The following is a 14,872-nucleotide window of genomic DNA, read 5'->3' as shown; positions in this document are numbered from 1 at the left end:
GGAAGAAACCTCCGGCAGAACCAGGCTCAGGGAGGGGCGGCCATCTGCCTCAACCGGTCAGGGTGAGAAATTACATTTCTCAGATTACTGATTTCTCATATTACTACTACACAGTTTAGATACACTCAACAAAAATATAAACGCAACACCTTTGTTACTGCTCCCATTCCCCATGGGATGGACGTAGAGACCGAAAATTCATTCCAGATACACAATATAACCATCCCTCCCAAACAGTGGTCACAAATCAGTCCAAATGTGTGGTAGTGGGCACATCTGCCATATTGAGATAATCCATCCCACCTCACAGGTGTGCCACATCAGGATGCTGATCTGACATCATGAGTAGTGCACAGGTGTACCTCAGACTGCCCACAACAAAAGGCCACCCTGGAATGTGCAGTTTTGTCTCACAGCAAAATGCCACAGATGCCACAAGCAATGAGGGAGCGTGCAATTGGCATGCTGACAGCAGGAATGTCAACCAGATCTGTCGCCCGTGCATTGAATGTTCATTTCTCAACCATAAGCCGTCTCCACAGGCGTTTCAGAGAATATGGCAGCACATCCAACCGGCCTCACAACCGCAGACCTCGTGTAACCACACCAGCCCAGGACCTCCACATCCAGCAGGTTCACCTCCAAGATCGTCTGAGACCAGCCACCCAGACAGCTGCTGGAACAATTGGTTTGCACAACCAAACAATTTCTGCACAAACTGTCAGAAACCGTCTCAGGGACGCTCAACTGCATGCCCGTCGTCCTCATCGGGGTCTTGACCTGACTCCAGCTCGTCGCCGTAACAGACTTGTGTGGGAAAATGCTCACATTCGATGGCGTCTGGCTCGTTGGAGAGGTGTGCGCTTCACGGATGAATCATGGTTCACATTGTTCAGGGCAGATGGCAGCTGAGAATGTCCCAGTTCTTGCATGGCCAGCATACTCACCGGACATGTCACCCATTGAGCATGTTCGGGATGTGCTTGACCGGCGTATACGACAGCGTGTACCAGTTCCCACGAATATCCAACAACCTCGCACAGCCATTGAAGTGGAGTGGACCAACATTCCAAAGGCCACAATTGACAATCTGATAGACTCCATGCGACGATGTGTTGCACTGCATGAGGCAAATGGTGGTCACACCAGATACTGACCGGTTCTGGGTCCCCAGACCCCCAATAGCGCAAAAAACTGCACATTCCAGGGTGGCCTTTTGTTGTGGGCAGTCTGAGGTACACCTGTGCACTACTCATGTTGTCAGATCAGCATCCTGATGTGGCACACCTGTGAGGTGGGATGGATTATCTCAATATGGCAGATGTGCCCACTACCACACATTTGGACTGATTTGTGACCACTGTTTGGGAGGGATGGTTATATTGTGTATCTGGAATGAATTTTCGGTCTCTACGTCCATCCCATGGGGAATGGGAGCAGTAACAAAGGTGTTGCGTTTATATTTTTGTTGAGTGTATCTAAACTGTGTAGTAGTAATATGAGAAATCAGTAATCTGAGAAATGTAATTTCTCACCCTGACCGGTTGAGGCAGATGGCCGCCCCTCCCTGAGCCTGGTTCTGCCGGAGGTTTCTTCCTGTTAAAAGGGAGTTTTTCCTTCCCACTGTTGCTCATAGGGGGTCATATGATTGTTGGGTTTTTCTCTGTATGTATTATTGTAAGGTTTAACTTATTATGTAAGTGCCTTAAGTTGACTATTGTTGTGATTAAGCACTGAATAAATAATGTCTAAAACTGAAGTTGATACTTGAGGTGGTGTGTGAATGACATTTTGAAAAATTTAAATTGTGTGTGGAAAGACATTTCTTGTAGCTAAGCAAATACTTCAATGAACTCATTTTGTTTGGTAATGGAATAGGATTTAATTTTATCAGAAATCCGTACAGTAATTTTGGCTGTGGATCACAGGGTGCGGATAGGGGGTCACCCAGAGTCATAATCCAGTGAGATATCTGCGTCACCTCTTACAGTTTTCCTGTAATCTAAGCTCAAAGATGAGAATATATAGAGTACAGTAGAGTAAATTGTGCAAAGTTTACTATCAATTTTCTCAAAATCCGTACAGTAATTTTGGCTGTGGATCACAGGGTGAAGAGTGGAGATGGCCTAGATTCATAATCCAGTGAAATATCTGCGTCACCTCTTACAGTTTTCCTGTAATCGGAGATCAAAGATGTCAATATGTAGAGTACAGTAAAGCAAAATGGGAAGATTTTACCATGAATTTTCTCAAAATCCGTACAGTAATTTTGGCTGTGGATGACAGGGTGAAGAGTGGCGACAGCCTAGATTCAGAAACCAGTGAAATATCTGCGTCACCTCTTATAGTTTTCCTGTAATCTGAGCTCAAAGATGTCAATATGTAGAGTACAGTAAAGCAAAATGGGAAGATTTTACTATCAATTTTCTCAAAAACTGTACAGTAATTTTGGCTGTGGATCACAGGGTGCAGAGTGGGGGTCACCCAGAGTCATAATCCAGTGAGATATCTGCGTCACCTCTTACAGTTTTCCTGTAATCTAAGCTCAAAGATGAGAATATATAGAGTACAGTAGAGTAAATTGTGCAAAGTTTACTATCAATTTTCTCAAAATCCGTACAGTAATTTTGGCTGTGGATCACAGGGTGAAGAGTGGCGACAGCCTAGATTCATAATCCAGTGAAATATCTGCGTCACCTCTTACAGTTTTCCTGTAATCTGAGATCAAAGATGTCAATATGTAGAGTACAGTAAAGCAAAATGGGAAGATTTTACTATCAATTTTCTCAAAAACTGTACAGTAATTTTGGCTGTGGATCACAGCATGCAGAGTGGGGGTCACCCAGAGTCAGAATCCAGTGAGATATCTGCGTCACCTCTTTCAGTTTTCCTGTAATCTGAGCTCAAAGATGAGGACATTAAAAGTATAGTTGAGTAAATTGGGTAAATTTTATTGTTAATTTTCTCTGAATCATACAGTAATTTGGGCTGTGGATCACAGGGGTGAAAGTGGAGATTAACCAAAACTGGGAGTGGATTGTGAAGTAAAATAGTGTCCGGACAGAAAACACTGCGTTTCTAAGCCAGTCGGCACCTATACCGTAATATGCGTAAGAGTAGTGCAACAACATTTTAGGTGCGGCTGGCGGGGCGGCTAGCTTGACTGCGACTTCGTAAGTGAGGGCTCACTTGACCGCAGTAACGTTAGCTGGATAACCAGGGGTTATCTGACCGGAGAGGTTCACTGCATTTGGTCTTCCACGACGAAAAAGTGAATAAATTTCTTCATCAGTAGTACGATGCGGTACACTAGTACAAATATTAGGTTGCCCAGAACATGCATTTGCCAGGGTGTTAATTAGCTCCTCATTACTTAGAATTTGAGCCACAAAATTCCGTGCGGACTGGCTCATAGTGCCATTCCTCGCAGGTACAAACAAGGAAAACACTAGATGGCGCAAGCGCCTCCGTGACGTCAAGTTTCATTCTATATATTCAGAAGATCATTTTATATATTCAAGCTTCATTCTATATATTCAAAAGATCATTCTATATATATTCAAGTTTCATTCTATATATTCAAGCTTCATTCTATATATTCAAGCTTCATTCTATATATTCAAAAGATCATTCTATATATTCAAGTTTCATTCTATATATTCAAGTTTCATTCTATATATTCAAAAGATCATTCTATATATTCAAGCTTCATTCTATATATTCAAGTTTCATCCTATATATTCAAGTTTCATTCTATATATTCAAGCTTCATTCTATATATTCAAGCTTCATTCTATATATTCAAAAGATCATTTTATATATTCAAGCTTCATTCTATATATTCAAGCTTCATTCTATATATTCAAAAGATCATTTTATATATTCAAGCTTCATTCTATATATTCAAAAGATCATTCTATATATTCAAGTTTCATCCTATATATTCAAGTTTCATCCTATATATTCAAGTTTCATTCTATATATTCAAAAGATCATTCTATATATTCAAGTTTCATCCTATATATTCAAGTTTCATTCTATATATTCAAGCTTCATTCTATATATTCAAGTTTCATCCTATATATTCAAGTTTCATTCTATATATTCAAAAGATCATTCTATATATTCAAGTTTCATCCTATATATTCAAGTTTCATCCTATATATTCAAGTTTCATTCTATATATTCAAAAGATCATTCTATATATTCAAGCTTCATTCTATATATTCAAGTTTCATCCTATATATTCAAGTTTCATTCTATATATTCAAAAGATCATTCTATATATTCAAGCTTCATTCTATATATTCAAGTTTCATCCTATATATTCAAGTTTCATTCTATATATTCAAGCTTCATTCTATATATTCAAGTTTCATTCTATATATTCAGACTTTGGTTGGAATATATATATAATATTTTCCTAAAGGGCATGCCATAATATATATATATATATATATATATATATATATATATATATATATATATATATGTGTGTGTGTGTGTGTGTGTGTGTGTGTGTGTGTGTGTGTGTGTCCGGGAGTGACGACGCAGTTTTCAGGACACTTGATTGGTCAGTAGGCGGTGCTGTCTCACCTGTTGATCGGTTACCGAGGAGAAAACCCCCGGTAAGAAGAGAATCCCGTCACCTCCCCTCAGCCTGGGAACGATAAACCTAACTGAAGGTAAATCTTAAGACTTTAAAAAGCGTCAGACATGAAGGCTGCTGCTGTTACAGCTAAGGTGCTTTCAAACACCACCTACACCTTTACCTTGAACTATGATCAGGTGGTGTTTGTTTAACCCGGACAAAGCCCGGACATGTGGTCACATGTGCGCATGTCTACGAACATGTGTGAAAAACAGGAACGAGCATCACAAACTTTAGGAAACTGCAGTTTAGCAACATTTATTCTCGATAGAAGGAACAAATCTAACAGTTTGTGAGTGTTTGTGGAACTTCCTCTACAGTCTGTTGCTCTTCACTTCGTAACTTTCTATTACCCTGACCGGCGGATTGATCAAAAGTATTACTACAATCGTTACCTGCGCTGTTAGTGATATCGATACTGTCGAGATGGGATCAGTGCTGTGTTTCCATCATCCATTGTGTTAAATAATAATTACTTTTTAATTAAAAAAATGATACCTCACACTCACGCTGGGAACAATATCTTGAACCTGTCATGTCTACTTTATTTACAACACAATAAGCACATTTAAACAACACAAGCTGACCCAGGCTTTAGGACTGGCACGTTTACATTCAGCACAGAGATTTAATGCTCATTAAAATGGGTTCAGAATTCACTGATGTGCATCTCATAAGTTTATAGGTCAGAAGTATCAGTATCAGCTATACCAGCCCTGTATTTACTGGGTACATGGTATTGGATTGATACCAACATTAGCAGTACCTGCCAAGCATTATTATGGACACTGGGTGGCAGCGTCTGCTTTTGGCGCTGCTGAAACCTGATCCTATCAGCATTTGCTTTTTCCTCTTGCTTATCTGCAGAAAAGTGAAAGAGGAAGAGGGTGAGTAAGCAAAAGGCTGCAGCAGTGATCACCTCTGTTTTATCCAGACCGGTTTTCAATTTAATTTTGTTGGAGCAGGGCGGGAAAGCAGTGAGTGGCCTCATCAGTGTGTCTATAAAGACAGTAGATAGGTCAGTTGTTGCTTACTGGTAGCAGAACTTGTAAGTTTCAGTGCATATTCAAACATAGCGCATGTGGGAGAATGCAATCCTACACCTCTGTACCTGGTTTGCATTGTGGACTCCACCCTGCACCTCCTCCCTCTTTCAGTGTTAAAGACGTGGAGGTGGGTGTGTATCTGTTTGCATGTGAGTGCTGAAGGGGCGGGTTGAGTTCTGACTGAAACTATGACTCCTGACCGTCTCTCACATCATCTAGGTGTGGCTTTCTCTACTGCGATCAGATACTGCTGGCTGACAGAAGTGGCTGAGCCAGTTATTTCCACACAGCTTTAAAGAGTGGAAGTGACGCCAGGCGCTCAAAGAAGAGCTGAAGACATGGCAGATACAGCAGCTGTAGAAGTAGCTCCTCTCCCCAAACAGCAGCAGCAGCAGAACCTGTGTCATGTCTGCTCAGGTAAACTGAGCGAGGGGGAGCCGGCAGCTTGTGGTCACTCCGTATGCGGTTCCTGTCTCGGAGACAAAAGTAAAGGATGTCCACAGTGTCCCGTCAAGCCTGGCAGTCCCAAACAAAATGGAACAGCTGACGCTCATGTAAATAAAAACAGTGAGGAACAGAGTCAAGAGTCAACGACAGCGGAGGAGACCGAGATCCAAAAAGACCTGAATCAGTCCGAGGACCCCAAGAAGCCTGAAGAGGACAAAAAGGAAGCAGAACCACAGACAGAAGAAGGACCAAAAGAGGACCAGGATAAGGAGGAACCTTTGGGCCCCGACGATGTGGTATGTGACTCTTGCATTGAAAGCCCCCGCAGGGCCCTCAAGTCCTGCCTCACCTGCTTGGTGTCGTACTGCGAGGCCCATCTCAGGCCTCACCTGGAAAATCCAAAATTTCAAAACCATCGGCTCGTGGACCCGCTCAGGGACATCGAGAGGCGGACCTGCGAGAGCCACAAGTGGCCCCTGGACCTGTTCTGCTCCACCGACTCCTGCTGCATCTGCCAGGACTGCGTGAACGAGGACCACAAGGGGCACAACACCGTGTCTGTGGTGGACGCTCGTAATCAGATCGAGGCAAGTGTTTCCCTGTACTGTGTGCACATTCCTTTGAATGACCTCAACACATCTGATATGAATTTTCAGGCTGAATTCCCAACTGAAAATATTCAGTTTTATTTTGGGTCTCCTTAAGAGTTCCTGCTGCCTTAAATCTTTTAATGTCAGCATGTCAGCATGTGAGAATCAGCTGCTTTCATTGCTTTAGGGGACTCTGAACTGAGACACTTTCTTTTTGGAGATAGAATGAGGCAATTAAACACTCATATTTTCAGCATTTATTTTTATTTTTAATAAATACCTGAGTTTTGTTTAAACTAAACTGTCAAAGAGAGACGCTATTAATTAAAATGAGTCCATTCTAGGAATTTAATGTCAGGATTTCTTATCTCATATTTAGCGTTGCTGAATGTGTGGCAAAGGTCGCGTGGATGGCGAGTAAAGTGTTGAGTAAATAAAAGATTAACTATCAAAGGAATAAGACTGTGACAGCAGTTGTGTCATTAATTAGGAATTTGAGCTCATAAATAATCCTTTAAATCACATCGGAGATTATTGCTTCCCTGCACTAAAGAGGAGACTAAATCTAAAGTGTCTAAGTCAGCAGGTCGGAGCAGCACAGCTCAAATGTTCCTCTAACACACACACACACACACGCACACACACACGCACACACACACGCACACACACCAGACAGAAGAAAAACAGAAAGCACAGTATGATGAATGCTTCCTCTTCCTTTTCAGAGCTTTCGTTCCACATTTGAACGATAGAGAATTATTATGTAAGTCACTTCTGTTTAGGTTGATCCCGCTGTCCACCCTCCTGGAGTGGGAGAGCAGGACAGTCCCTTTTTACAGCACAAGAAAAGCATTAAAACATTATTTTGTTTGAAATGATTCAATGAAATCATTTTTAACATTTTCTTGTCTTACAGAACTCAGTAGGAGTTGTGGGTTTACTGATTATAGAAAAGACTCTTCAGATGTTTAACTACCTTTTCAGCAAATATTGTGTGGATCAAAGTGGGACTAACATAAACCACTGGAAGTATTTCCAAAGATTGTTTTTCGCTTAATAACGACAGATATTTGTCATGGTGCCAAACAAAAGGTCACCTTTGCTTAACTTCTTCATCAGAATAATGTTTCGTCATGTTTGACATGATGTAGTCAGGGAATAATGAAAACAATCAAAAGCATTGAATTGGTCACAAATAACACATCAAAGTCTTATTAATGATCTCTTGAGGCAGTCACGGATCTGATTTTGTGAAGACTGCTCAGCAGTCATGTTAATAGATAGTATAAATGATCTTTATTAATTTTCACATCTCTTTCACAAACAAAATAGACAACAAATATATAAAATATTGTAGAAGTACCACAGCAGAGGAAAACGTGTAAAACAATACAAGCTGGAAGTGGGGATTTTAAAATGAACACGGAGTTAGCAGGGACAGCTTCAGCTGAGGACTCTGAACCTTGATGTGAATCAATTTTAATTAGTTTTAATATTAAACAGCCACTATGATACGGAGACAACTATTTCCAAGTTGATTATATAGGACAAAAATGTAATGCAACATGGACTAGGAAATGAAATGATCCTCCACCTGTAATGTAACATCACAATTTGGGCACACGTGTTATCAGTGTGTAAGCTGGTGCACAGGCATAAAAGCTCCCAAATATTATTTTCAATAATGCTATTGGTTGGATAAGCCAATAGCATTAATAACACAAAGTATCATCTGCCTGACACAATAATTAACTAACACTTGTAACTTGGTGTCGTGTTTCAGGAAGTGATATAAAAATGAGTCAGGAAGTAGGACATCCCTGTCCTGGCAGTAAATTAAATATATATATTTTTAATTAATTTCAAACCTGCACTTGCATGCTGACTCAGAGAGACGCTTGTAGCGCTTCCCGCTGGGCCTACAATTGTAGGAGTTAATATCAGAATAGCTGCTCTGCTTCAGAGTTGCCTGGATCTGCCTGAGCAATTTAGACCTGACTTGACAGAAAACCACAGATATACAAGCCTAGGGTCAGATATCGGACCCTTTCAGAATAAAAGGAACCAGAGAGCAAAAGTTTTCCCTGAAACAATCTAGATATTAACATCTACACATATTTTCTATGAGGAAGCTGACTGACTCTTGCTCTGTTAACAGAACGAACTGAGGGAGAAACAGAATGAGATGATGAAGACGATGACGGCGGCAGAAAATGCCATCAACAAACTTCAGCTCAATACAGTCTCCATTGAGGTAAACACAACATTAGAAATGATTCACTGTGAGTCACACAGAGTCACAACAGTTAAGTAAAATGAGTCGGTTGCAGCTATTTCTGGCCTGTGAACTCAACAGTTTGTAATCCTGGATATTTCAGAGTCACCCAAATCAAACTGGTTTCTCTGAGGTGTGAGAGGAAATCCATATTTTTCATGTAGTAGTAATGAGTAATGAAGAATTCCTGCAGTGAGTCTGCAGTTATGTGGCTCTGCCAGGTTCCCTACATGTTACTTACTGTAACTTTTAAAGTAATTAAAAGTTATTATGTCAGAATGTGAACTCTGTTTACACTAAGAGAAACTAAAGGCAGTATTTTACAGCAATCTGTGAAGGATGTACGAGCAGTGATCGAGAGCCAGTTTGAGGAGCTGCAAGCGGTGGTGGAGCGAGCCAAGAAGGAGGTGACGGAGATCTTGGAGGGTGAGGAGAAGCAGGCACTGCAGCAAGCCGAGGGCATTCGGGTTCACCTGGAGCAGAGGTGCACAGATCTGAAGAAGACTCAGGTGCAGATGGAGAAGATTTCCAAGAACAAAAATGATGTGGATTTCCTGCAGGTACAAATTCAAAACAGCAGTGTCATAACTAGTCTTTGTCCCGCTTATGGAAGAAAAGCTGTAGAAATCTGTCCTTAGGCTTGTTTCAAGGTAGCAGAGCTTGTTTTGATTCAACCTACTTTTCATGTCAAGGTGAAAGGAAACAAGTTGGGCTTTTTGAATATCACCTTTCACCTAATGATAACAGCAACAATGTTAATGGAACTGTTGGAAATTCAAATTAAAAGTTTATGAGTTAAACTTATAGTACAAAATCTTTGTACACCTGACTGAGGGACAGGTGTATCAGAGAGGAAGAAATCTTCATAAAGACAACTAAAAACACATCGTGTACACTACTTATACACTATTTTGCTTACTCGCATTATATTCGGCCCCTCCAACTGGACACATACAACTGCACTTGTGAGACAGTCTTTATGAAGTCTATGAATTAAATATATTGTTGTTTAACAGGCATCTCAGTTAAAATTCAAATTTATTTAAGTGTGTGTGTGTGTGTGTATGTGTGTGTGTGTGTGTGTGTATGTATGTGTATATATATATATATATATATATATATATATATATATATATATATATATATATATATATATATATATATATATATAATCTTTTGCGAATGATGAAATGCTTCCACTGTCTGCCTTTTCCTTTTCCTTTACCATTTGCTGTATTTCTCAACGAGACAGGAAGTCATTCGTGCCTAAAGGCAGCAGAAATGCCTCAGTTTTCATTCCTGAATGCCACCGTGTTTGTTTTCTAGGAATACGCAGAGTGGAAAAAAGAAGCCACTGATATCTCCCTGCCTGGTGTCTACATCGGCTTGATGGACTGTCTGAATCACTTCAGCCGTGTGATTGTTGACTCCACGCAGGAGCTCTGTGCCTTGCTGGTGTCTTCATACATAGGCAAAGTCAAAGAAACGTGCAAAAGCGGTAAGAAAGTGAGCAGGAAGCAACTACATAGCAGCAGCAAGAGCACAGAGATCCAGAGAGTTGTGTAGCTGCCGGGGCATGTTCAGTCTTGTAAAGAATTTTTAGCTGTGCTTGAGCAAGAGCAGAATGTATGATTCATGATGAAACTGCTTTGCTAGTCATTAATATGCCACCATAAGAAATGAAACGACAGCACATACCTGTTGCCCTGGAGAACGTTTTTGTGCATAATAAAAACAAAATTCATGAAGAGAAATCTAAACATGTTGTCTTATGAGACACTAAAATATGTCTTCTTTTTTTGCAGACAAAGTGGGAATAAAGACAACAGTAAAGGCTATTGTTGCAGCAAAACACATCAAGTCTCTTCCAGATCCGGTGACACGGGCGGACTTTCTAAAGTGTAAGTATTTCTGTAGTTAAGAACTGCGAGTAGCAAACAATATGCTTCCAGAACCAAAAAAACAACCTTGGATGTGCTTATAGTCTGTCTTTTATTTTAAAACTATAATGAATATGGGGTTTTGGCAAGGATGCAAATTTCATGAAGACCACAAGCACAGTGTCCTGGGTCTACCCCAGGTTCTCCCTCCAGTAGGAAATGCCCGGGCATGCTTACCTAGGAGTTCAAATCAAATTCAAATTTTATTTGTCTCATACACAGTCATACACAGTACGATATGCAGTGAAATGCTTAGACAACTGCTCGTGACCTAAAATAAAAGACTATGACTAGGATAGGAAATAAATATGAAAATTAAAATGAAGGGTAAATTTAACTTGGAAAGAATAAAATAAAATATAAAAATTAAAGTTAAAAATAAAATAACTGTACAACAAAATACACAATACACAATATAGAAAATATATTGTGTATATGAAGAAATATAGAACAATAAGAGCAGCTGTACAACTAATAAATGGTAATGAAAGAAATGTAATGTCCAGGGTTGTGCAGTCCACATATTTAAGTGTCTTGTGCAGTGCAAATATGCTTAAAAGTGATTTATTTAAGTGACTTGTGATAAAGTGATTTGATTTGATGACCACGCAGTGTAGTTGTGCAGTGGCCACTAGTGTAAACAAATGTCCAGAATGTCCAGTGTGTGTGTAAGAACTATATGTGTGGGTCAGTACTGTGTGGTGGTGTGATTGAGAGACCGTATCGCCTGCGGGAAGAAGCTCCTCCTCAGTCTCTCTGTGTTGGTCTTCAGGGAGCGGAATCGCTTTCCTGACCTCAGCAGAGAGAACAGTCTGTTGTTGGGATGGCTGAGGTGCTGGACCATCTTCCTGGCCTTGGTCCAGCACCGCCTGCTGTAGATTGAGTGCAGGTCAGGGAGCTCGGAGTGGATGGTGCGCTCAGCTGACCGCACAACCCTCTGTAGAGCTCGTCTGTCCTGCATGGTGCTGTTCCCGAACCAGGTTGAGATGTTTCCCGTCAGGATGCTCTCTATGGTGCAGGAGTAAAAGTTCCTGAGCACCTTGGAGGGCAGTCGGAAGTCTCTCAAGCATCTGAGGTGGTAGAGACGCTGTCGGGCCTTGTTCAGAAGGCATCCTGAGCGATCCCCAACCACTTTCAAGTGGTTCCTGTGGATGTAGAGAAATAGGGACTTTACTCTGAATCCCTCCCAAAATGACCAAGTCCCTCATTTCCACAGGTTTTACCCACGATCTCATTCTCTCTGTCACTACTCAGAGCTTGTGACCACAGCAGGCAGTAGGAACATAGAACAGCACCCACCGAGAACGAGTCTGGCTTTTTGCTGATAATGCCGACCAAGCTATCAAAACAAATGTACTGTTCAAAAGACCAAATAGACCAACAACATGAGCGGAGCTTCTGTGGGCACAGCTAGAGTTGTGTAAATGAGATGACCATATTCAGGGTATTCCCCTCCACTGACATAATACAGAGCCAAGAGTAGAAATAAAAGAGAACTGTGTGAAACTGAGTGTTCAGGGCAGGATTGCAACTTTTTAATTTCCCTCATGGGAATTACGGAATTACATTAATGCACTGACTGACATCCACCATTATAGTAGTATGCATATGGCAGAAAATAAGGACAAGCCAGTAAACATAATGCAGTATCATTTTATGGAAATCTACTCGAAGTTTGGTTTTCACCTGATCATTGCATTATGTTTTCCTCATGGTTTCCCAGCATCCCAACCAGGTACCCATTGCACTCATGGTGTCACAACTTTGTAAATCTACAGTGAGTCTACTGAAACATAAACTATAAATTAGCTAACACAAAACTACTTAATATAGCACAACAGCCATATTGTAGTGTAGTTTTGAAGTATCTGTGTTTACACTGTAATCTTTGGGACTACAGCTATTTGCTTTCCTGCCTGTCTTGTTGCGTAACATAAGTAAACTGACATGTTCAACAATCCTTTGCAGATGCTGCCCAAGTGAGTTTTGATCCTGCAACGGCTCATAAGTTCCTCCGCCTAACGGAGGATAACAAAAAGGTGACAAACACCTCGCCCTGGCAGCATCCTTACCCCGATGTGCCCGAGCGCTTTGAGAACTGCCGTCAGGTTCTGGCTGTGGAGAGCTTCTACATGGGCCGGCACTACTTTGAGGCAGACATCCAAGGTGAAAGCACTCATGTTGGCCTCACGTACAAGAGCATCGACCGCAAGGGCAATGAGAGCAACAGCTGCATCACGGGGAACAGCTTCTCCTGGTGCCTTCAGTGGAATGGCCGTAACTTCTCCACCTGGCACTGTGATGTGGAAACTCCCCTAAATGTGGAGATGTTTAGTCGTATTGGGGTTTATGTGGACTACACGCAAGGCCTACTGGCATTCTACGGGGTGGGTGAGACCATGACGCTCATCCACAAGTACCAGACGGAGTTCCTGGAGCCTTTGTACCCGGCGGTCTGGCTGCCCAAGAAAGAGAACAATGTTCTCTTGGTGGCGCCTGGGGAACCTTTACCTCTGAAAACCCCGTCTCCTCCCACCTCACCTACAACAGAAGATATCGCTTCATAAACCGCTTTTCTTGGAGAACTTAAGTATAGGAGAGTATTGTACTGATTCTGGAAAATAAGAGATGAACTCTTGAAATGTTACAACTTGTTTACAGGAGATTTATTTTTGTTGCAAAACTAATAATCTGTTTCTCATTTGGGATCACGTCATGTTGATGCTCTTCACCGGTGTGTCTTTGGGACTACTGTTACTGAAAATGTTCTATATTTTCTGTATGCAAATAAAAAGGCGTATCTGCATTTGCAAAACAAATGCCTGGTTTTCTTGACAGTTTGAAACACTCTACGTCATCAAATCAACAGCATCCTTTAAACATTTGCTAATGTACATCTCTGTGGCACACATAAATATGATTTCAAAAACTAAGTGGATCATTTAGGATTCAAAATTTTTGTTTTAGCTTTTCCAGACATGGGTTATTCCTTAGCCTTGTTTAATACTTTTTGGAAAGCTTCCTTGTTGTATCTCTCAGTAGAGCAGAGGCCACACTGTGGTGGTTTGTTCAAGTAAATCAACCTCGAGATTTGCTGGTGAAAAAGAAAAATGACTGCACCAAGCTTTGGTCACTTAGGGAGAAAAAGGCACATTTCTTCACTGATGTAAAAGTGAACAAAAGCTGCAAAACAAATGCAGACATTGACAAAAAAAAAAACCCCTGCATATGTACATTAAAGAAATAAAGAGATGCAACATGAGCAGGAAGAGTCACAAACGGAGACAAAATATCAGACATGTACACAGGTGGAGAGACAAAGCATTACATGCATGGTTTGTAGTTTGTGCCTCTGTGCTCAGAGGCGTCTTTCATCCATGTGAACCATATGTGCTGTTAAATTACCAAAGCTAGGATTAAAAAAAAAAAAATCAGTACACTTAAAATATCTTTGATGATTATTCTGTACCTAATCTCACAGCAAGAAGGTCTGGGCTTTGAATCCAAGCCTATCTATGTGCAGCAGCTTGCATGTTCTCCACTTGTCAGTTCTCTCAGGTACTCTGGCTTCCTCCCATAGTACAAAGACATGCAGATGTTTGGATGACTGCCGATTCTAAATTAGCCATAGGTGCGAATGTGAGTGTGATTGACTGTCTTTTTATGTCAGGATCCCTGGAGACCTTTTTGGGGTGTACCCCCTCCCCTGCCCTGCAACCCTGAATTGGATGGATTAACCTATATATACGACACTATGAACATAATATTTCTATACCTGTCATTTCTGAGTAATATTAAACAACGAGTACATAATTTAATGAATCAATTAACACATTAAAAAAAAGAAAAGAAATTGGAATAAAACAAAAAAATAGAATGCAAAAAAACACATTATTGCAAATTATGAGTATAAAGATTTTTAT

At 40.8% G+C, this 14,872-nt stretch overlaps 1 protein-coding gene across 2 annotated transcripts; it reads left to right on the top strand.

The window, feature by feature from the left end:
* Nucleotides 1-4,597: 4,597 nt before the first annotated feature.
* trim16 (tripartite motif containing 16) lies at nucleotides 4,598-13,768 on the top strand. Of its 2 annotated transcripts, none has more exons than XM_082544684.1 (7): nucleotides 4,598-4,685; nucleotides 5,917-6,731; nucleotides 8,893-8,988; nucleotides 9,336-9,569; nucleotides 10,336-10,507; nucleotides 10,815-10,910; nucleotides 12,918-13,768. In XM_082544684.1, exons 2-7 carry the CDS (start codon nucleotides 6,036-6,038, stop codon nucleotides 13,514-13,516), a joined length of 1,893 nt encoding a protein of 630 aa, XP_082400810.1. In that variant the 5' UTR covers nucleotides 4,598-4,685; nucleotides 5,917-6,035; the 3' UTR covers nucleotides 13,517-13,768. The 2 variants fall into 2 exon arrangements, with proteins under 2 accessions (XP_082400810.1, XP_082400811.1); XM_082544685.1 differs by lacking the exon at nucleotides 4,598-4,685 and adding an exon at nucleotides 5,523-5,824.
* The last annotated feature ends 1,104 nt before the right edge of the window (nucleotides 13,769-14,872 follow it).

The sequence above is a fragment of the Aulonocara stuartgranti genome (genome assembly GCF_965226115.1).
Source record: "Aulonocara stuartgranti genome assembly, chromosome: 8".
Taxonomy (NCBI): Eukaryota; Metazoa; Chordata; class Actinopteri; order Cichliformes; family Cichlidae; genus Aulonocara; species Aulonocara stuartgranti.
Note: the sequence above shows the minus strand (reverse complement) of the source record. Positions and strands in the feature narration are given on the sequence as shown.